At 38.5% G+C, this 21,661-nt stretch overlaps 1 protein-coding gene across 5 annotated transcripts in view; it reads right to left on the bottom strand.

Moving 5' to 3' along the window:
- The window catches only part of FSIP1 (fibrous sheath interacting protein 1), a 188,261-nt gene extending 169,604 nt beyond the window's left edge, over window positions 1–18,657 (bottom strand). For 4 of the 5 annotated variants that reach the window (XR_014312991.1, XR_014312992.1, XR_014312993.1 and 1 more), the window contains exons 1-5: window positions 18,096–18,657; window positions 10,235–10,367; window positions 5,482–5,665; window positions 1,774–1,928; window positions 355–448 (exon numbers count right to left, since the gene is read on the bottom strand). Coding sequence is in view for 1 of the 5 variants with exons in the window: in XM_082735564.1 (XP_082591690.1) it covers window positions 355–448; window positions 1,774–1,928; window positions 5,482–5,665; window positions 10,235–10,360 (559 nt within the window). In the remaining 4 variants the exon portion in view is untranslated. Of the gene's footprint in view, window positions 1–354; window positions 449–1,773; window positions 1,929–5,481; window positions 5,666–10,234; window positions 10,368–17,647; window positions 17,799–18,095 lie in introns of those variants that run through there. The other variant, XR_014312994.1, reaches the window with a different exon arrangement.
- Window positions 18,658–21,661: the final 3,004 nt, after the last annotated feature.

Below are 21,661 nucleotides of genomic sequence, written 5' to 3'. Positions count from 1 at the left end.
AGGGGTTGCAGAAGCCTGAGTAGGACCCTCCATGGGAGGACTCTAGGCAGTTAGGAGACAGTCTGCATAGACTGGGTGCCTAGAGGTATCTAAGAGGCACAGAAGTAAAGGCAAAGACACTTTGTCTCTTTCCCAGTTTTTCACTGTGCTGCCCCCACACCTGTGAGCAGATACAAACCCTAGAAGCCTCTGAAACTTCTCTACACTCAGGATAGTTTCATATAATCCCACCTAATGTGATCATTTCTAAGAACTGTTTGGCTTAGAAAAAGAAAAAACAGATGAACTGGAAATCTTACTTTAATCCAAATAATCTATAACTCTGAGATAAAAACAAAGACAAATTTTACTCACCTGCAGTTTCTTCTGATGCATCAGTCAAAGCTAGAAACTTTTTTGTATTTTCCATTTCCTCATTACTTTGCAAAGTTTCACCAGTTTTTGCAAACTAATAAAAGAGAAACAAGTTTAAACATGGAAAAAGAAGGTAACTATACTCATCAATTTTTTTTAATTCCATGGAATCCAAACTGTGTACATACAAAAAAGAAGATTCATTTGTATTTTAGTTAGGAAATTTATTAATGTTCCTGTTTCCATAAAATTCTAGCAATTAATAGTCTCCAATAGAGTTGGAATATATGTCTATCATTACATAATGATTATCTTGGTTAAATCTTCTTCAGCTTCTGTTTAGTATGTCTATAACTAATTAGTAACCTAAAGGTACATCATCAAATTACAGTTTCAGACATTTCAAGATTGATACTGTATTTTATTATGGGTCCAGTTATCATTCTTATTTCCAAACAAGTAAAAATTTGTTACTCAATAAGAGTAAATGATAGACTAACTTTTTCTGCTAAAATTTACACAAATCATTTCTCTAGTTTAAAGCACTGCATTTTGATTGGTGCTTTCTTTCTAGCCCGTGGCCTGCCTGGGAATCTTATAAAAATGTATTTTTAATTATTTCTTTTTTAATTCATATTATCATCTAGGAAATTTCCTTGAAGTCAACAACTAATCAAGGAGGAATTTATCAAAAACAACCAATCTGTTTTTATAATACTCCTTACTTTAAAAGCGCTCTCCTTTAAGGAGCAAAGTTCAAATATGAGCCAATGGCTATACATCAAGTCAGCGCAAACACCTGGTCAACTTCCACCTCTCAATACAACAGAGAATAAAAGGTCCAAGAAGGCCAAGGAACATTAACAGAGCACTAGAAATGTACTGAAACAGAAGCAAATACAGCATGGTCACAGACCACAAGCACTTCACAGCTTCTAAGAGATCCTGACCGGCATATGACACAGTGAACTCCTCACTTCCTAGTCAAAAAAGTTTACTCAAGTAATAATGGTCAGCAGAGGGTTAAATGTTTGGTATATTTATGAATTTATCTCCAAACTGTAAGCTTGCTGAAGAAAAAGCAGACATACATCCTCGAATGTAGGCGCCACATGACATTCTATTCCAGAGATGGAGAAACCCCAGCCTGAAATCAGGAAGAGATGTCTACCGTGCTGTCCGTGGAAAATGAACTTGTCTAAACAGTACCTGAAATCTGGAATGCTGCTAAGTTACCTTGACAAGTTCAAGAAAACTATCTCCCTCACCCACCACCCAATACAGACATATATGCACCACTGTCCTACTTCCACAAAATAAATCATAAAGGCAGACTACACTGATATGACCACAGTCCATGCTTTTACTCATCTTAGAGGAAATTTTCTTCCATGTCAGCATATGGTAAACATTCCTTACCTTGAGTTCTTCCCACAGCTTTATTCTCATGTCTATACCTTGCTTCTTAATTTCTTTTTCTCTATATTGTCTCTTCACCAATATCTTATCAAGCCTCCTCATCTTCTGAATAGCATCTTGAAGTTGAGAATCTAATTCTTTTAATTCGGGTTCATCTATATTGTGTTGAAAGTAGGAATGAGTTTGAAGTTTAGTACAACCATAAAGTTGTTTTTTTTTTTCTTTTTTTTTTTTAAAGATTTTATTTATTTATTTGACAGAGAGAGATCACAAATAGGCAGAGAGGCAGGCAGAGAGAGAGAGGAGGAGGAAGCAGGCTCCCCGCCGAGCAGAGAGCCCGATGTGGGACTCGATCCCAGGACCCCAAGATCATGACCTGAGCTGAAGGCAGCGGCTTACCCCACTGAGCCACCCAGGCGCCCCAACCATAAAGTTTTATTTTGTGTTTTATCTGCTATTTGTTCTTTCATTCAACAAATGTTTATGGCTCACAAGAATAACTAATATTGGTGTCACGTATCTTGATCTACAAAGTACTTTTACATGTATTTTTTCATTTAATTATCGAACAACCCTGTGAAATAGACATTTATCTCTGTTTCAAGTTGAAATAACTGGATCTTTTCTTTTTTCCCTTTTTAAAAATTTTTTTAATTTAATCATAATTGACACACAATTTTACATTAGTTTCAAATGTACAACATAGTATTCAAAACTATAACACGCTCTATGCTCACCACAAGCATAGCTACCAACCGTCACCATATAATGCTATTACAATACCATTGACTGAAAAAAAATAAAGCAATACCATTGACTGAATTCCTTATGCTGTGCCCTTTATTCCCATGACTTATTTATTCCATGACTGGAAGCCTGTATTTCCCACTCCCCTTTAAGTGTCCTTGAGTTCCTTCCATATCTTGGCCATGAAAGATGATAATCTGCCAATGAGCATAAATGCTCAATCTCAGCCATTCTAGGTTAGATAATTAGAAATGGCATATTCTAAAAAAGAAAGAAGAAAAAAGGCATATTCTGCTAAGAAATACCAAATTTTGCAACTTTTTAAAATCCAGAGAGTCCAGCGTGTTTCTCTATAATGTATATCACTTCCTCTTTAAGGAAAAGATTATCTCCAGAAGGGAATTAGCTTATCCAAAAAGAATACTGATCTTATTAATAAGCAGGCTTTGCAAACCTTATTGCTTACTTATTTTAAATGCAAGAGCCTTTAGTTCTAGTCCCTCACTGCCAATCCTAGCACTCTCAGCCTCCATATAATATAAGTGGACTAGACAGTAGGTACTCGTGCATGAAGGAACTCATGCAGTTCTGAAACAACAGAAACAAGTACAGCATAAACGGCCAAGAGCAGGGTGCCTAGGGTGGTTCAATGGGTTGGACATCTGACGCTTGATTTTTGGCTTGGGTCATGATCTCAGGATCATGAGATAGAATCAGGGAGTTGGGCTCCACACTCAGCACAGAGTCTGCTTGTCCCTCTTCCTCTGCTGTTCCCCTGCTTGCGCCCACACATGTGAGCCCGCGCTCTCCCTCTCTCTCTCAAATAAATAAAATAAACAAAATCTTTAAACTGGGACAATAGCTAATCTCAACTATAGTGCCTCATTTCCTGATAACTGTGATCCTGAGTCACCCAGCCCAACTTTGAGAGCTAACCACATCCTAGACAACTCTAAGTCAGCAGTTCTCATAGTTTATGACCTCCGCTTCTCTTTATAGCCTTAAAAATTATTGAGAACCCAAAACAGATTTCGTTTATATTACATCTATTGATAATTACCATATCAAAAATAAAAACTGAAAAATATTATACAGATTTATTTATTCATTTAAAAATAATGTTATTAGTAATTTCATATTAACATAAATATAATATTTTTATGACAAATAACTATATATTCAAAAATTATTAAGAATGGCATTGTTTTAAATTTGTAATATCTAGCTTGATAGAAGACAGCTAGATTCTCAAATCTACTTGTATAATATATTGCAATCTCTTGTATATTTAGAAAATCTGGCCTCATAAAGACATGTACTTGGAAAGGGGAGGAGAAATGTATTAACTTTCTCAGGTAATTGTGGATACTCTTCTTTGATACTATATCAAAACTCAACAACGGGTATTTTTTTAAAGAGTAGTTATAATGTGAAATTTATAACCATATCAGTGAGCTTTATGTATTTGTCCTATTAAAATCCATACAATTATCTTTCATGCTGAATGGATTTTTTACCCTGCACTGGTCATTTGGAAAATGATAATTCACTGACTTATGCAGACCTTCAAAATGTTAACACATTTTGGTATATTTAAATTTTTTTAAAAAATTTGTTTAAATATTTAGTATTTTTTAAAATCTCATTGGTTAATACCATCATCATATTTTATCAGAGAAGTCTAAATATTGGAATGGCATACATAACTTTTCCAAAATTCTATTTTCACTTGAAAGCCCAAATTTTATCATTGACAAAATATACTGTCAATTATTTTCCTTGAAGTAGCAGGCTCATTTCATCTTTTTAAAAAATGGCTGCCAAATACCCAAGTCTAAATGATAATAGTTTGTCTGTCAGTCATTCTTTTGCATAAGAATGGTGTTCCATTAAAAAGTGGCCAGTTCAGTTCTCAACTTCAACTATCATACAAGTACTGTTCCTCAACCCAAACTTCACATTTTGGTTTACAGCAGAATTGCTTTATATACCTGCCATTTTACTTCATAGGCAATTATAAAGATGTATATTTGAAAAAGCAAGATTCGATAAGATTAATAATTTTTACTGTTCCATCAAAGATGTTCTTGACTGGCACTGGCTATTTCTTTCTTCTGCCAGTATCTGGTCATGAAGAACACAATGACTACTAGTACAATGGGATATAATGCCTTTATTCATGCAAAAGAAAGCACCAGCAATTTTACCCACCAATGCTTTTGTACCATCACTGCAAATGTCCATTCAGTGGGTAAAAAGGCAAATGGCATTATTTCAGTATTAAAATGAATTATATTACTGATATACCAGTATTATGATGAAAGTAGTCTCACTTTGCAAAATTCCGGTAAAGGTCCCAGCAATCCCCCAGGGCTCTGCAGACCACATTTTTAGAAATGTTGTTCTAATTCACTCTGACCAGTATTAACTTAATAACCAAGGGGGAAAAAGGGCTCATTAAAAATCTAAAAGTTATTAAGATCAAATGTGATTATCCTGAAGAAGTCATATATAAATTACAGGATATATTTTATTGCATAATTTAGTCATCAAAAAGATCAATAAACCATGTCATAAAATGCAGAAACACTTTCTACTTGATTAATGTAAAATGACCACAATAACAATTTTATTATGTTTCTGTTTCGTTATTTTATTATTTATTTCACAAATTTCATTATTTTTCTCTGTTTTTAAGTATTTTAAGTGTTTTTATTATTTTATTATTTTTCTAAGTGTTTCATTATTTTATTTTATTTTATTCATTATTTCACAAATTTCATCATTTTTCTAAGTGTTTTTAAGGACTCCACATTATTCTAAATAAAAACCGGTGCTCACAAAGGTACGCCTCTTGACTATTATTTCTTACCCAGCTGATAAAAAACATATGTAACTCTAATATTTGAACTATAATATCTGTCACTGTCATTACCCAATCACCTAGTGATTTTATCCTACCTGAACAGTCAGGGACTGTCTGATGTTGAACAAAGTTCAGACCTTCGTCTGATCCATCCTCCACCAATTTTGGCTTTTCAGAGTCCTTTTCCCCTTTATCATCATTATTGTTTCTACTTTCTTCTGCATTGCCGCTGTCTGAGTTGTTCTCTTTACCAGAGTTCAACTTGATTGCAGTATCAACCTCATTATTTCCAAAGAAATAATTTTCATAAATAATATATTCTTGAAGACTTTACATTTCTAGACTAGTTTAACACTAGTGTGTGTATGTATGTCCTCACATACTTACATTAGTGTTAAACTAGTTTAGAAATATTTCACTTTTTAATTAAATATAATTTAACTACACAACTAAATTTAGTAACATTTGCACCAATTGCCCCATTGCCCAGCAATTTCCAGCAATATAGAGAAGGGGCAGGAATCAGTCCCACAAGGAACCATTCTCTGCCCACCCTGGAGATGAGGCATGATGGTGCCCGCTCCCTGAGCTCTCACTCGGATGGAGAGTCAGCGCTCTGCTGTCCCATACGATGGCCACTAGCTACATGTGGCTATGAAGAGTTGAAAAGCAAAGAGTCTGAATGGAGATGTGTTTCTAACGTGAGTCTTCAAGTCAGAATCCGTGCTTTCGTGATTATTTTTTAAGCTAGTCACAGTTTTTCTATTTCATTTTGGTTTCTCTTTCTATTTTAGCAATGCTCATTTTGAAAACACCAGTTTGGGGCAGCTGTGTTTTCCTGAGAGAACAAGACAAGACATCCATGGCTGCATGGGGGGGGGGGGGGGACAGGGATCGTAACCCCTGACAGCTGCGAGTGGCAGTGAGAGTCACAGTGGAAGGGAACACAGCCCAAGGGAGAGGCAAAACCTGAGAGAGAAAGAGAGAGAGAGTCAGCCACTGCTGCGAGGAATACCTTTCTCCTCCCAACGTAAGAATCCAGCCCTTGGAGGGTTTTCTGTTCTCTCTGCATCCACGTGGTCAACTCTCGGCCACGGGAATCTGTGCCCCTCTGTGAATCTCCAGGACAGAAGGTGGGTGTTATGGAGAATTAAGCTGCCAGGGACACAGGACGGCATGGCACGGAGCATCTCTGTTCACCTGGACTAGGGCATAAGTCCCAGTGGAACTGAGCCAAGATTACACAGGCATTGTTTTTCTTATTTGTGGGTTAGGCCTCCACTGGTTTCATTCTATATTGGATCTGTTCAAAAACACACTTCTGTGAAAGGCCAGGTTAAACCCTTAAATTCCATAAAACCCAGTAAATCCTTGAGGCTACAGGTTCTGTAAAAATGCTGAAATTGTTGGAAGAGATCACATGAGCCCTGTCGGTTATTTATATCTTGGCATAAATGAATTTGGCCAACCTTTCCCAGAGAATGGTGTTTATATAGGGGAATACAGAATATAGAAAACATAACTAGATATTAACAATATACTTGGATGGTATATTTTGTGTCCACTTCAGGACACAAAAAGACCTTTTATATGTATCACCCCATATGATCCTAACTCTTAGAATGAACAAGAAGCAATGGAGCAAAAAGATGTTCTTTTTGAGCAAAAAGAACAAAAGGCAAACTTTGCCCATTTTATAATTTTACCCACAGTTCCTCATTCCATTAGCACCAACCATCTTTTAGTTTATTTGAAAATAAACTAAAAAAGGCTTCCAGAAATTAAAAATATGTCATTAACTTTAAAAATTCAATGGATTAGGAGCATCTGGGTGGCACAGTGAGTTAAAGCCTCTGCCTTAGGCTCAGGTCATGATCTCAGAGTCCTGGGATCAAGCCCCGCATCTGGGCTCTTTGCTCTGCAGGGAGCCTGCTTCTTCCTCTCTCTCTCTGCCTGCCTCTCTCTCTGACTACTTGTGATCTCTGTCTGTCAAATAAATAAATAAAATCTTAAAAGAAAAAATTCAGTGGATTAAAGAGTAGATGTGACATAGTATAAGAAAGAATTCAAAAATTCAAAAATAGATGTTAAAAAGTCCCCAGGATGAAACACAGAGAAAGAAATGAAAATATATTTAATATTTTTAGAAAATATTAAAAAGAAGATAAGAGAAATAAAGGATAGCAGGGAAAATTTCAACAGATATTTAATATGACTTTCATGATGATGCAAGAGAAAAAAAGGAGGCAATATTAGAAACATTTTTTAAAAATGACTGAGAATTTTTCACAAAAACAAAACACACAAATCCTCAGATTGAAGAAGTTCTGATCACCAGAAAGATAAAATAAATAAATCCATACAAAGGTGAATAACAGTAGATACTGAAGACAAAGAAAAGAAGTTAAAGCAACCAGAGCACACAGCACACACTGTAATGAATATCAGATTTACAAAAGCCCTCTCATTGGCAACAACAGAGGCTAAAAGCAAAATATAAAAATGTAACACATAAAACTATAACACTTTCAGAAGAAAACAGAGGAGGAAATCTTTGGAACCCTGGCTTAAACAAAGAATTCTTGGATGCAACAAAAAAACACAAGCCTCGAAGTGTGTAAACCTAGTGATTCACAGACCTGTACCCCTGGGGATAAAAATATATGTTTATAAAAAATTAAAAATTTAAAATTAAAAAAAAAAAACAAAAAAACACAAGCCTCAAAAAAATTTTGACAAACTGCAGTTAACAAAATTTCAAGTTTTTGCTCTTCAAAAGACACAGTTTAAAGAATGAAAAGTCAAGCTACAGACCAGTAGAAAATATTTGCAAGTCGTATATCTGACATGATACATAAAGAACTCTCAAAAGTTATAAGGAAAAAAATACAATTTTATATATATATAAAGAACTTGCAGAAGTTAACAATAAGAAAAAAATACAATTTTAAAAGTCAGACAAAGAAAACTAATACACTTGGGGTGCCTGGGTGGCTCAGTGGTTAAGTCTGTGCCTTTGGCTCAAGTCATGGTCTCAGGGTCCTGGGATCAAGCCCAGCATCAGGCTCTCTGCTCCGTAGGGAGCCTGCTTCCCCCTCTCTCTCTGCCTGCCTCTCTGCCTACTTGTGATCTCTGTCTGTCAAATAAATAAATAAAATCTTTAAAAAGAAAAGAAAACTAATACACTTTCCAAAAGAGATATGTGGATTACAAAGAAGTACATTCATTATTAGTCACCAGCAAAATGTGAGTTAAAATTACAATGAGATAACTAGTATATAACTATTAGAATGGCTTTAAAAAAAAAACTAACAATATCAGCTGCTGGTGAGGATGCTGAGCAGCTGGAACTCTCAAATTTCTCATGGCAGCAGAAAACAGTTCTGCGGTTTCTTACAGTTAAACATACACTTACCATACAACCCAGTAATCCAACTCCTAGGAATTTACCCAAGAAAAATTAAAAACTATTTCTCCCCCTAAAAAATTCAGTATACAAATATTAATAGCAGCTTATTCATAAACACCAAAACCTGCAAACAATCCAAATGTTCCTTAACATCTTAATGGATAAACACACTGTGGTACACCCACACAAAGGAACACTACTCATTAGTAATAAGGAGTGAACTATTGATACCTATTATAACAATAGAGGAGTCACAAATGCATTGTGCCAACAGGGAAAGTCAGACTCAAAAGCTACACACTTTTTTTTTTAAGGGTTTATTTATTTATTTGAGAGACAGAGATCACAAGCAGGCAGAGAGGCAGGAAGAGAGTGAGAGGGAAACAGGCTCCCCTCTGAGCAGAGAACTGAATGCAGGGCTCTATCCCAGGACCCTGAGAACATGACCTGAGCTGAAGGCAGAGGCTTTAACCCAACTGAGCCACCCAGGCGTCCCGAAAAGCTACACACTTTTTAATTCCATTCATATGACTCTCTGGAAAAAGAGAAACGATAGATAGAGAATAGATCAGGAGTTTCCAGAAGTAAGAGTAGGGCAGAGTGAAATAGACAAACTATGGAAAGAGCCCAGATGGCCATCAACAGATAAATGGATAAAGAAGAGGTGATATATCGATATATATCTATATATATAGATATATAGATTTTTTTAAATACACACACACACACACACACGATGGAATATTACACAGCCATCAAAAAACGAAATCTTACCATTTGCAACAATGTAGATGGAACTAGAGGATAGTTCTAAGTGAAGTAAGTCAATCAGAGAAAGATAATTATCATATGATCTAAGCAAAGTAAGTCAATCAGAGAAAGATAATTATCATATTATCTCGCTGATATGAGGAATTTAAGAAATAGAACAAAGGACTATAGGGAAAAGACGGAAAAATAAAATAAGACAAAATCAGAGAGGAAGACAAACCATAAGAGACTCTTACTCATAGGAAAGAAACTGAGGGTTTCTAGAGGGGAGGTGGGAGGGTATGGGGTAACTAGGTGATGGACATTAAGGCGGGCACATGATATAATGAGCATTGGGTGTTATACGCAGCTGATGAATCACTGAACTGTACCTCTGAAACTAATAATACACTGTGTTAATTAATTGAATTTAAATAAAAAAAAGAATAGGAGAGATTAAGGACAAAGGGGTGGCATGAAGAAATTTTTGAGGAGTGATAGAACTGTCCTGTATCTTTATTGTGATTTGCCAAATGATCTAAAGTAAAATCCAAGAAGAAATCTGCAAGTGGTCCCAAAACATACCCTCTCAAGAGGATTCTTTAAAAGGGATATTAAAAACAGCGTTAGTTTATCAAGTGCTAGAGTTCAAGAGAGGGACTTGAAATCATTTCTACACAGCGAGGTACCTTGAAGGATGCCGGTTCCGGTGAGAGTACCTCCAAAGAAGTACTCGAATCTCTACTCCCAGGACGTATTCTTGAACTTGAGGATGGTTTTGAAATTCCATCTAAGTTTCCCTTTATAATATCCATCGATATCCTGAAACAAACAAGAAATTAAAGCTCATTATGACCTGTATGCTTGCATGTTTCATTAGAGTTAATGCACAGTTAGCTCAGAACCATTGTTAATAAGGATTATGTTGCCACCAAAGTCACACTACCCTAATTCTGTCAAAAGACCTCTGTGTCCAGGGATTTTCTCTTACTGTAGGTAGAAAACCTTGTGACCAGGAGGTTAGATGCAGAAAGTGGCTAAAAAAGAATGCAGAGTGACTGCTATCTCAGGGGCTTTCTGTGCCTCAAAAAGAAACATTTAGGGGCACCTGGGTGGCTCAGTGGGTTAAAGCCTCTGCCTTTGGCTCAGGTCATGATCTCGGGATCCTGGGATTGAGCCCTGCATCAGGCTCTCTGCTCAGCAGGGAGCCTGCTTCTCCCCACCCCCACCCCCGCCTGCCTCTCTGCCTACTTGGGATCTCTGTTTGTCAAATAAATAATTAAAATCTAAAAAAAAAAAAAAAAAAAAAAAAAGGAAGGAAGGAAAGAAGGAAGGAAGGAAGGAAGATAGATTTACCATGTCCTTGGCTTCAGAAGATACTCATAGAGCACCTAGCCGCTCAAACCAGATTTACTTCATCATAATGATGCCTACCTAAGTCCTCTACTTTCTTCAGGTTTTGCCTTCCTTTTTGTATCTAGTGCTTCCTATTCTAGCTCAGCTCTCAGCTCCGACTTCTCCTCTCCTCCCTGGTACCACATTTTCATGGAGTACCATCTCCTGGTTACCACTCTTTTTCTACCAGTCCCCCACTTTTAAAACCTATGATTCTACTTCACCCTCAGAAACAAGAGAATAAAACCTACTTTCTTTGCTAGAGGACACACCCTTACTATCTGGCCCCCTATTACCAACTTCTATTTTTCGTGCAACACCATGCATAGGTCTGTCACCCCTCTGGTTCCCTATTCCAAGTACTGTTTTCTGAAGCAAGGATTATTAGACAAGATAGTTTAAACTAGTGGGAGAACTTGAGCATTATAGGCACCTTGATTCTTCTAAACTGTGCCCTTAATCAGGACCATTCCAGATCTGCTCAGTAATGCTAGGGTATCATGTGTGCTGAGAAAATGGAAGAAATAGGAGAATTCCAGAGTTTGCCTTCTCATACTTAGCTTTACATGTAAATGGATCTTCCAATGATCCTTCCCTAAATTTCATAATCTCCCTAAATTTCTATTAATTATGAATTAAACCATTTCTCTCATAACAGAAAGAGGAAAGACAACTGCCTCTGGCCCCAGTAAGTGTAAACAATGTCCTTTTTTTACCCTACACAATGACTCATCTTTCTTTCTTGTTTTGAACAGCGGAGGCAGAGTCCAGGGAAGTTTTGGATATAGGAAGAAGCATAAACATCAACAAGGCATTGCTCCTCCAAGGCACACAGAGGGATAATATGATTTGTCAATGTGCCAAAGCCAATGCTTAAGGGACCAGTAGGTCAACTCTTTCCATCTTAGCAAATGAAAAAGGCATTGATCTCAACATTATTCAAACTCGGCAAAGGCATCTGGGCTCACTCAGGAAGGCGCTGACATTATTATTGTGGAATGACGGATCACCCTGGCCCATCACAACACAATCAAAAAGCGTTAAGTCACTAAAAGGCCAAAAGTCTTGTAAATGCCATGAGCAGGCTGTCAAGGGAGACTGATTGCAGCTTACAGAGGGAGCAATGAGATGGAAGAGTTTGTAGAGCCAGTATAATACCTGTCAGTAAAGGGAGAAGAACAGAGAACCATCAATGACATGGATCATCTAAAAAGCTCCAGAAATCTCCCAGTTTGCTTTAGAAATAGGTCTATTCTCTTATGTTTGTTCCTGAAAATAATAAATTAAATAAAATACAGTTCCCCGGGGCGGGGGGATATAACTGATGATCTTGTGACTTTGCCTCTGTAGAAAAAAATGGATGAGGGCCACTGAATTACAATCTTATAGATGGGTTTGAATGTCTAAGAAGAAATCTGAAGAGCCACATAGAAATTCCACAAGAAAAATAAAGCATTGTTAAAGAAAGCACTCAAATGATAATTAAGTATTATAACGACAGATGCACTAAATGTTGATTTAACCAAATACTGAGCCTTATCTATATTGAGTGTATGTGGGAAGGAGTACATAAAAGGAGAAGTAGTATAAGATATTAATCTGTCATGATGGGAAATCAAAGAGAATGCCCCGAAACTGATAGAGCCAACCCATAGTTATATAAGCATAATATTTACAAGTTCAGGATGGTTGCCTCTGGAGAATGAGACTAGGTACTGCTTCTATTTTCTTCCATTGTAAATGTTATAGTAGAGTTTGACGTTTTTTACTACACTACTTAAATAAAAGTAAAAACTAATTTTTAAAATAATACGTAAATGTAAAATAAGAAATCTCCAAGAGACTAAAAGGAAATATAAAGATAATTCACATAACAAATTAATGACTTACTAAAGATAACACCAAGAGCATAAATCAAAAAGGAAGAGATTAGTAGCTTTGAAAACCTAACATTTATGGCTCTTAAAAGTCAAAAAACAAAGCAAGGGCAAAAATGAACTATTGGTACTTCATCAAGATCAAATGCTTTTTCACAGCAAAGAAAACAGTCAACAAAATCAAAAGACAACTGAGAGAATGGGAGAAGATATTTGCAAATGACATATCAGATAAAGGGCTAGTATCCAAAATCTATAGAGAGCTTAGCAAACCCAAAGAACAAATAATCCAATCAAGAAATGGGCAGAGGGGGCGCCTGGGTGGCTCAGTGGTTTGGGCTGCTGCCTTTGGCTCGGGTCATGATCTCAGGGTCCTGGGATCGAGCCCCGCATCGGGCTCCCTGCTCCACAGGAAGCCTGCTTCCCTCTCTCTCTCTCTCTGCCTGCCTCTCTGCCTACTTGTGATCTCCGTCTTTCAAATAAATAAATAAAATTTAAAAAAAAAAAAAAAAGAAAAAAAAAGAAATGGGCAGAGGACATGAACAGACATTTCTGCAAAGAAGACATCCAGATGGCCTAAGACACATGAAAAAGTGCTCTACATCACTCAGCATCAGGGAAATACAAATCAAAACCACAATGAGATACTACCTCACACCAGTCAGAATGGCTAAAATTAACAAGTCAGAAAATGACAGATACTGGCGAGGATGCAGAGAAAGGGGAACCCTCCTACACTGTTGGTGGGAATGCAAGCTGGTGCAACCACTCTGGAAAACAGCATGGAAGTTCCTCAAAAAGTTGAAAATAAAGCTACCCTACAACCCAGCAATTGCACTACTGGGTATTTATGCTAAAGATACAAACGTAGTGATCCAAAGGGGCACGTGCACCTGAATGCTTAAGGCAGCAATGTCCACAATAGCCAAACTATGGAAAGAACCTAGATGCCCATCAACAGATGAATGGATAAAGAAGATGTGGTATATATATACAATGGAATACTATGCAGCCATCAAAAGAAATGAAATCTTGCCATTTGTGACAACATGGATGGAACTAGAGGGTATGATGCTTAGCAAAATAAGTCAATCAGAGAAAGACAACTCTCATATGATCTCCCTGATATGAGGAAGTGGAGATGGAACATGAGGGGTTTGGGGGATAGGAAAAGAATAAATGAAACAAGATGGGATCGGGAGGGAGACAAACCATAAGAGACTCATAAAACAAATTTCACAAACAATCTCACAAAACAAACTGAGGGTTGATGGCAGGAATGGTGGTGGGGTTATGGACATTGGGGAGGGTATGTGCTATGGTGAGTGCTGTGAAGTGTGTAAACCTGGCAGCAATTCACAGACCTGTACCCCTGGGTAACCCTGTACCCCTGGGGCTAATGATACATTATATGTTTGTTAAAAAATTTTTTTAAAAAAGAATACTCACCAATTACCTAAAAAAAAAAAAAGTCAATAAACAAATAAACAAACAAAAAGAACTCTAAATTAAACTAAAAGGCACCTGAGAAAATAGGGAAAGTATATGCAACGCAGATAATACACAAAAGATTAATGAATTTATATATTTAAAGAAATCTTACCAATCTGTAAGAAAAAGAAACATTCAAATAGAAAACTGGCTAAGGGCATAAACAAGGAATTCACATAGAGGAATTCACTCTTCCCCACATACACTCAATATAGTTAAGGCACTGTATTTGGTTAAATCAACATTTAGTGCTTCTGTCATCTTAAGTATTTAATTATCATTTGATTACTTTCTTTGACAATGTGTTATGTTTTCTTGTGGAATTTCTATGTGGCTATTGAGATTTCTTCTTTTTTTTTTATTTTTTTTTAAAAGATTTTTTTTATTTATTTGACAGAGAGAGATCACAAGCAGGCAGAGAGGCAGCCAGCGAGAGAGGAGGAAGCAGGCTCCCTGATGAGCAGAGAGTCTGATGGGGAGCTCGATCCCAGGACCCTGAGATCATGACCTGAGCTGAAGGCAGCGGCTTAACCCACTGAGCCACCCAGGTGCCCCTTGAGATTTCTTCTTAAACACTGAAAGCATATCTATAAGATCCTAATGCCCCTTATCCATTACTTTTTCTACACAGGCAAAAAAAGAAAGAAAGAGAGGAAGGAAGGAAAGAAGGAAGGAAGGAAGGAAGGAAGGAAGGAAGGAAGGAAGGAAGAAAAAAATCTTGATAAATGTCAACATCTTGCTTAAAAAAAAAAATTCAATTTTCTACTTAAAGAAATATACATAAAGGGACCTGAAAGATGATAACAAACCAGAGAAGGAACAGAGGTGGGTTCTTCTGGATTGGTGGGTTCATGAATGTTTTTGGTCTTTCATTTTTTCCTAAGATTTTTATTTATTTATTTGAAAGGGAGAAATAGTAAGCACGAGCAGGGGGAGCAGCAAACAGAGGGAGAAAGAGAAGGAGACTCCCTGCTCAGCAGAGAGCCCAATGTAAGGCTTGATCCCAGGACCCTGAGATCATGACCTGAGCAGAAGGCAGACGCTTAACCAAGTGAGCCACCCAGGTGCCCCATTCTTGGTCTTTTATTTTACCTTTCGCTTATATGTATCTTTTGATTTTCTAATAATAAGCATACCTTGAAGTCATAGTTAATTTATTCATTGTAGAAAAATGTCTAGGAAAAAAACTGTCTAGAATATATTAAAGTATATTCAAAAATAAATAAAAATCACCCAATATTCACCACTCTATGCTAAACATCATTGGCATATTTCTTATCCATTTTTTCTCTTTGTGCTTCCACGAAAATTTGACTTGTATATTTCTCACTTAACAACACATGAGGAAGCATTTTCTTATTGCATTAAAGGTATTCCAAAAATAAAATATTATTTACTTCATGATATTCCATTAAGCAGATGATATATCACCAGATTCTAAATTTTAACAATCACCACTAACACATATCAACTTTTTATAACATTCATTTCAAACAAAATTAATTTAAACTTTTTCAGGGGTAGCTGGATGGCTCAGTCAGTTAAGCATCTGCCTTCAGCTTAGGTCATGATCCTGGGGTTCTGGGGTTCCAGTCCCGCATGGGGCTCCCTGCTTAGCCAGGAGTCTGCTTCTCCCTCTACCTGGTGCTCCCCATGCTTGTGCACTCTCTGTGTCAAATAAATAAAAAATTTTTTTAAATAAAAATAATGGGGCACCTGGGTGGCTCAGTGGGTTAAAGCCTCTGCCTTCGGCTCAGGTCATGATCCCAGGGTCCTGGGATTGAGCCCCGCATCGGGCTCTCTGCTCGGCAGGGAGCCTGCTTCCTCCTTCTCTCTCTCTGCCTGCCTCTCAGCCTACTTGTGATCTCTGCCTGTCAAATAAATAAATAAAATCTTTAAAAAATAAATAAATAAAAATAAAAATAAAATAAAATAAAATAATAAGTTAATAAATATATAAATAATAAATATATAAACATATTCTATATAACATAGATATATTGTGTAATAAATTATTATATGTCTATATAATAATTAATACAGTTCTATAATATTAATTATTATGTAGTATATTATATTGATTGTAGTTGATTATTAATAATTATATAATAAATAAATTTTATACAGGCTTGTAAGAAATCCAATCACCACTGATCATTTAAACCAAAATGGGGACACATGGCTGCCAAAATTTGGTATTTTAGATGAAAGGAAGAACTAAAAGAAAATGAATGCTCCTCTTTTTAGTAATAATAAATAGCCAACCTTTAAAAATAAGAAACTGGGGCACCTAGGTGGCTCAGTGGGTTAAAACCTCTGCCTTTGGCTCAGGTCATGATCCCAGGGTCCTTGGAATCCAGCCCCGCATCAGCTCTCTGCTCGGCAGAGAGCCTACTTCCCTTCCTCTCTCTTCGCCTGCCTCTCTGCCTACTTGTGATCTCTGTCAAATAAATAAATAAAATCTTTTAAAAATAAAAATAAATAAATAAAAATATGGAATTATATTTATTTTCACGGTTTTAATGTCTAAAAGTTATTTAATGGTACAAGTTTTTTTTTTAAACTTACATATTTCTTGTGTAAAAAACACTTGCCCATGAGAAGCAAAAAGTCAAATAATATAGAAGAATGTACAACTTTTTAAAATCAAAATTTCCAGGGTGCCTGGGTTCCTTAGTCTGTTGAGCGTTGGACTCGGTTTTGGCTCAGGTCATGATCTCATGGTCATGGTCGGGGCATGAGCCCCAAGCCGGGCTCCCCCTCCCCAGGACTCCAATTGAAGATTCTCTCCCTCCATCTCTCCCCCAATGAATGCCCTCTCCCTCTCTCATAATTTTTTTTTTTAAAGTCAAAATTTTCTTCACCCCAAGAATCACTGTTAATAGACTTGGGGGATCTCACTTCTTTTAGGCATATGCAAACCTCTATCCTTTCTAACTACCTACTCCTCCCCAATACAAACACACACAAATGGCACACACAACTTCAAGTTAAGCTCTTTGTGTGAATTTTCGTTTGAAGATACTAAACAAAATATATACTTGAATGATAAACCACACTGAGCCCAAGAATACTTGCATTTCAACTTGTGGTAGGACTCCACACTGTCCACCAAAAAGGTTGTACCAAATTACACCATCAGCAGGGTGTGAAGAAAGTGCCTCTTTCCCCATTCTGGCCTGAGGTCAATCTGGTTATCATCACAGCTTTTCCATCTTTGTCACTTGGTAAGTGTCAAAGATATCGGTGAGTCTGATTTACATTTCTTTACCAGCGAAAGGGAGTCTACAGCCAAATGTTTACTGGCCACCTTTCCCCCCACGCCGCCCTGTGACATACCTATTCGCATTCTTTGCTATTTACGGTTTACTTCAAATGACTGGCGATTAATTTTTAATATAAGTTTTAGTTAGATCTTAAGGTCCAGAAGGCAAAGGACAGTGGGAGTCCCTGATAGACGGTCCTAAGGTAGAGAACGTGGAAATGCTGGCTACCGTCTCAGTAGAGGCAGATGGCTCTGTTCCGATTGGATATGCCCCTCCCTCCCAGGCCCCGCCCGCCCCGCCCACCCCGCCCACTCCGCCCCCTACTGGTCCTGGCCCTGCCCCTTCTCCCTAACAGCCAGTCTCCGGGCCCAGCAGCCAGACACAACTCCGCCCCGCCCTCTCATTGGCCCTGCCCCTCTTCCTGCCAGCCCTGCCGAGGCCCCGACCTGACTCCGCCCAGCTCACGCCGCGGCAAGTCGCGCGGCGGTGGAGGTGGGGTCCTAACAGGTATGGTGACTTACCTTCCCCGCGGAAACTCTGGGAGGCAGTCGCCGGTCGGCGGATCACTGACGGGCGCAGAAGCGTACCGCTGACACTCAGCGTCCCCAACTGTCCCCCAAAGGGGAGGGGTCTTTCCCGCCACGCTAGCTTCTCTGGAGGGGGAAGGAGCTTTGCGTACAAATCCCTCCTGCCTCCAGGAACGCTGTTCCCTTGGCAACCAGAAGCAGTATGCTTCCAGTCTCGCGAGAAGAGAAAAGGGCTGTACCGTGCGGAAATAAGGTGTGGGGGCCAGGGATGGCGGAGAACGCCCTTGGACCCTCGCGGGGTGGGGCAGCGTTCCAGTCTCCTCGGTGTTCCTGCGGACGCTGTGGCTGAGGAAAGGGTTATTCGTATTTAGATTGAACTCGAAAGGAGGACGTCTAAAGGCTTATGTGGCCCTCTACCATTCATATGTTGCTCCGTAGGTCTCCCATCCTCTCTCAGCTGTTTCCTCCTCTGTGAAATGGGAATAAGAATAATTCCTTCCTCACAAGATTGCTGTGCAGCTCAAAAAGATCATGCATTTCAAATTCTTGCTATATTTTGGATTCCACGTGAATAAAAAATACTAGTTTTGCACTTTGTTTTTTTCGTGGATTCTCCCATTGTAAGCTCATGAGGACTTGCCGTGGGTCCCCAAACTGATTTTCTTTATCCTCGGTATCATCAACTATCTGCTGGCTAGTATGGACAGCGCTTTACAGTTTACAAGGCTTTTTCCCGTACACAGCCCCTTTAGCCTCATTATTTCAGGTAGGTAGGATGTGTATTTTTTAAGTGTTTTTCAGTGAAGCAAATAGACAAAGGTGAAGTGAGTTGCTCAGGGAACCACAGCTACAATCTAGAGCAGTGGTTTAAAAACTGGGTTTAGAAACCTGGCTGCGAATGCCATTCATATACTGCTAAATCCTGTGTTTTTATCTCCAACCCGGACTTCTCCCCCTGAACTCCACTTTTATTTAGCCGACTATAAGGTGTCTCTCCTTAGATACAAGAAGCATCTTGCACCTAGCATGTCAAAAAACAACACTCTCCACAGTCACCCCCACTCCCACCCCACCCTCTTATCTATCTCAGTAAATGGCAACTCCATCCTGCCAGACTCAGACCAAAAACCTTGACGTTGTCCTTAATCCCTCTTCCCTTCACACTCTACAATCAATTCGTTTTAAATCCTATAGACTTTACACTTAAAATATATCCAGAATCTAACTACGTCTGAGCACCTTCTGTGCTTACCTTCTGGTCTATACTGCCATCATCTCTCACCTAGATTTTTACAACAACTTCCTTCCTCCTTGCTGCCTTCCTTGCTCTTACTACTTTCAAACCGCAGCCTGAGTGATGCCTTCAAAACCAAAGTCAAACCATGTCACTCCTCTGCTCAGGACTCTCCAGGGCTCCCCATATCCTGAAGAGCCCTTACAATGCACACAGATCCTAATGAACCAAGCTCTCTGTTTACTCTCAGACTCTAATCCTACCACCCTCTCTTTGGTACACATTGTTCCAGACTCACTGTCCTCCTCAGTGTTTCTGCCAGGAATATCTTCCCAGCATTGATCAAAAAATTTGTATGTTTTTCTAAATTAAAAAAAAAATTGAGAAATCAGGAAAAATGGAAAATGTGTTCTAATTCTCCTTTGAGAATTAAACTTTATCAATCAACATAGAGATGTTACTGAAGGAATCCATTGATGTCAAGTCAAAAGCAAAAGCAGGAGGGGCGCCTGGGTGGCTCAGTGGGTTAATGTTTCTGCCTTCAGCTCGGGTCATGATCTCAGGGTTCTGGGATAGAGCCCCGCATCGGGTTCTCTGTTCAGTTGGGAGCCTGCTTCCTCCTCTCTCTCTGCCTGCCTCTCTGCTTACTTGTGATCTCTGTCTGTCAAATAAATAAATAAAATCTTAAAATTAAAAAAAAAAAAAAAGCAAAAGCAGGAAATGCTAACACCTGTGTCAGAAGTTGAGGTTAACATTCTGGGAACCTGGATTGGAGCACATGGGAAAGATGCAGTCACAATTCAATTGGTCAGTCTTGCTTGGAGCTGGTGCTATTTTTTTGTTTGTTTGTTTGTTTTATTTGAGAGAGAATGAGTGAGAGAGAACATGAGGGAGGAGAAGGCCAGAGGGAGAAGCAGACTCCCCAATGAGCTGGGAGCCCGATGCGGGACTTGATCCTGAAACTCCAGGATCATGACCTGAGCCAAAGGCAGCTGCTCAACCAACTGAGCCACCCAGGCACCCTGGTGCCATGTTCTAAGTGCGTTTTCTGGCCATGTCTACTGCCAACAGTAAGTCATTCTTGCAAATAAACAAAATATTAGTAAGTTGATACTCATTGTATACTTTATACAAACTCTGTGAGTGGTGTTCCAAGAAACAGTAAGTTTTGACTCAAAAACAAGTCCTTAAATTGGCAATTTCCAACCTGTGATTCTGTGAAGTGCTGTTAACCTTGCTTGAAGATTTGTGTGTTACATGAATCAAATGGTACCCAGTAATGTTCTCTGTGTTCTCCAGCATTTGAATATTTGCTATAGGCTACAGTTCTTGTAAATACTTACAAACGCTTTTTAAAGATGAATCAGGGGGCACCTGGGTGGCTTAGTCAGTTGAGCATCCATCTCTTTGGTTTTGGTTCAGGTCATGATCTCACAGTTGTGAGGTTGAGCCCCGAGTCAGACTCTGAGCTCAGCAGACAATAAACTTCAAGATTCTTCCTCTGCCTCTTTCCCCACGCTCTCTCTCTCTTTCTCTCTAATAAGTAAAATCTCTTTTAAAAAATGATTCAGATAGCATGATAACAAGAATATGAAAAAGGGTGAAAATATTTTAATAATAACTTAAGACTTTGAGAACTGCTGGCAATTTTGATTTGTTTCTGCTTCCTAAAGATTAGTATGTTGGGAATTTGGAAACATAACTCCTTGTTGTTCCTCCAAGATGCAACAGTCCCCTGCACACATGCACACGAGCGTGCACACACACACACACACACACCCCTGCCTTCTGCTTCCTCTGTCAGGAATGTAGTTGGCCAACTATCCATTTCCTCTCTTCCCTCAGGTGTCTGCTTCCTCAGGTGGTTCTTTCCTGACCACCCTTTATAAAATAATAATCCCCAGGGGCGTCTGGGTGGTTCAATGGCTTAAGCATCTGACTCTTTATTTTGGCTCAGGTCGTGATCTCAGGGTTGCGGGATTGAGCTCCGCGTCAGGCTCCACAATGGGCATGGAGTCTGCTTAAGATTCTCCCTCTGCCCCGCCCCACCTCACTCGAAAGAAAGAAAGAGAAAAGAATTTTTAAAATAATAATAATAATCTTTACCTCCACACTCTTGGTCTGTTCCCTTGACTACGTGTTTTTGTTGTTGTTGTTTTTAAATAAGGAGAAGAGATAACACTGTTTGGGTTCTGAAACTAAATAGCTGGGTTATCCTGGGTAAATCTGTAAATTTTTGTGGACCATAATTTCCTCATATGAGACGTGGTTGGACTAGTTTTGCAGTTCTTAACTCTACTGCATTAGAATCACCTGGGGAGATTTC

This window comes from Mustela nivalis, assembly GCF_964662115.1.
Source record: "Mustela nivalis genome assembly, chromosome: 6".
In the NCBI taxonomy this organism is placed as follows: Eukaryota; Metazoa; Chordata; class Mammalia; order Carnivora; family Mustelidae; genus Mustela; species Mustela nivalis.
This window is presented reverse-complemented; position numbering and strand designations above follow the sequence as displayed.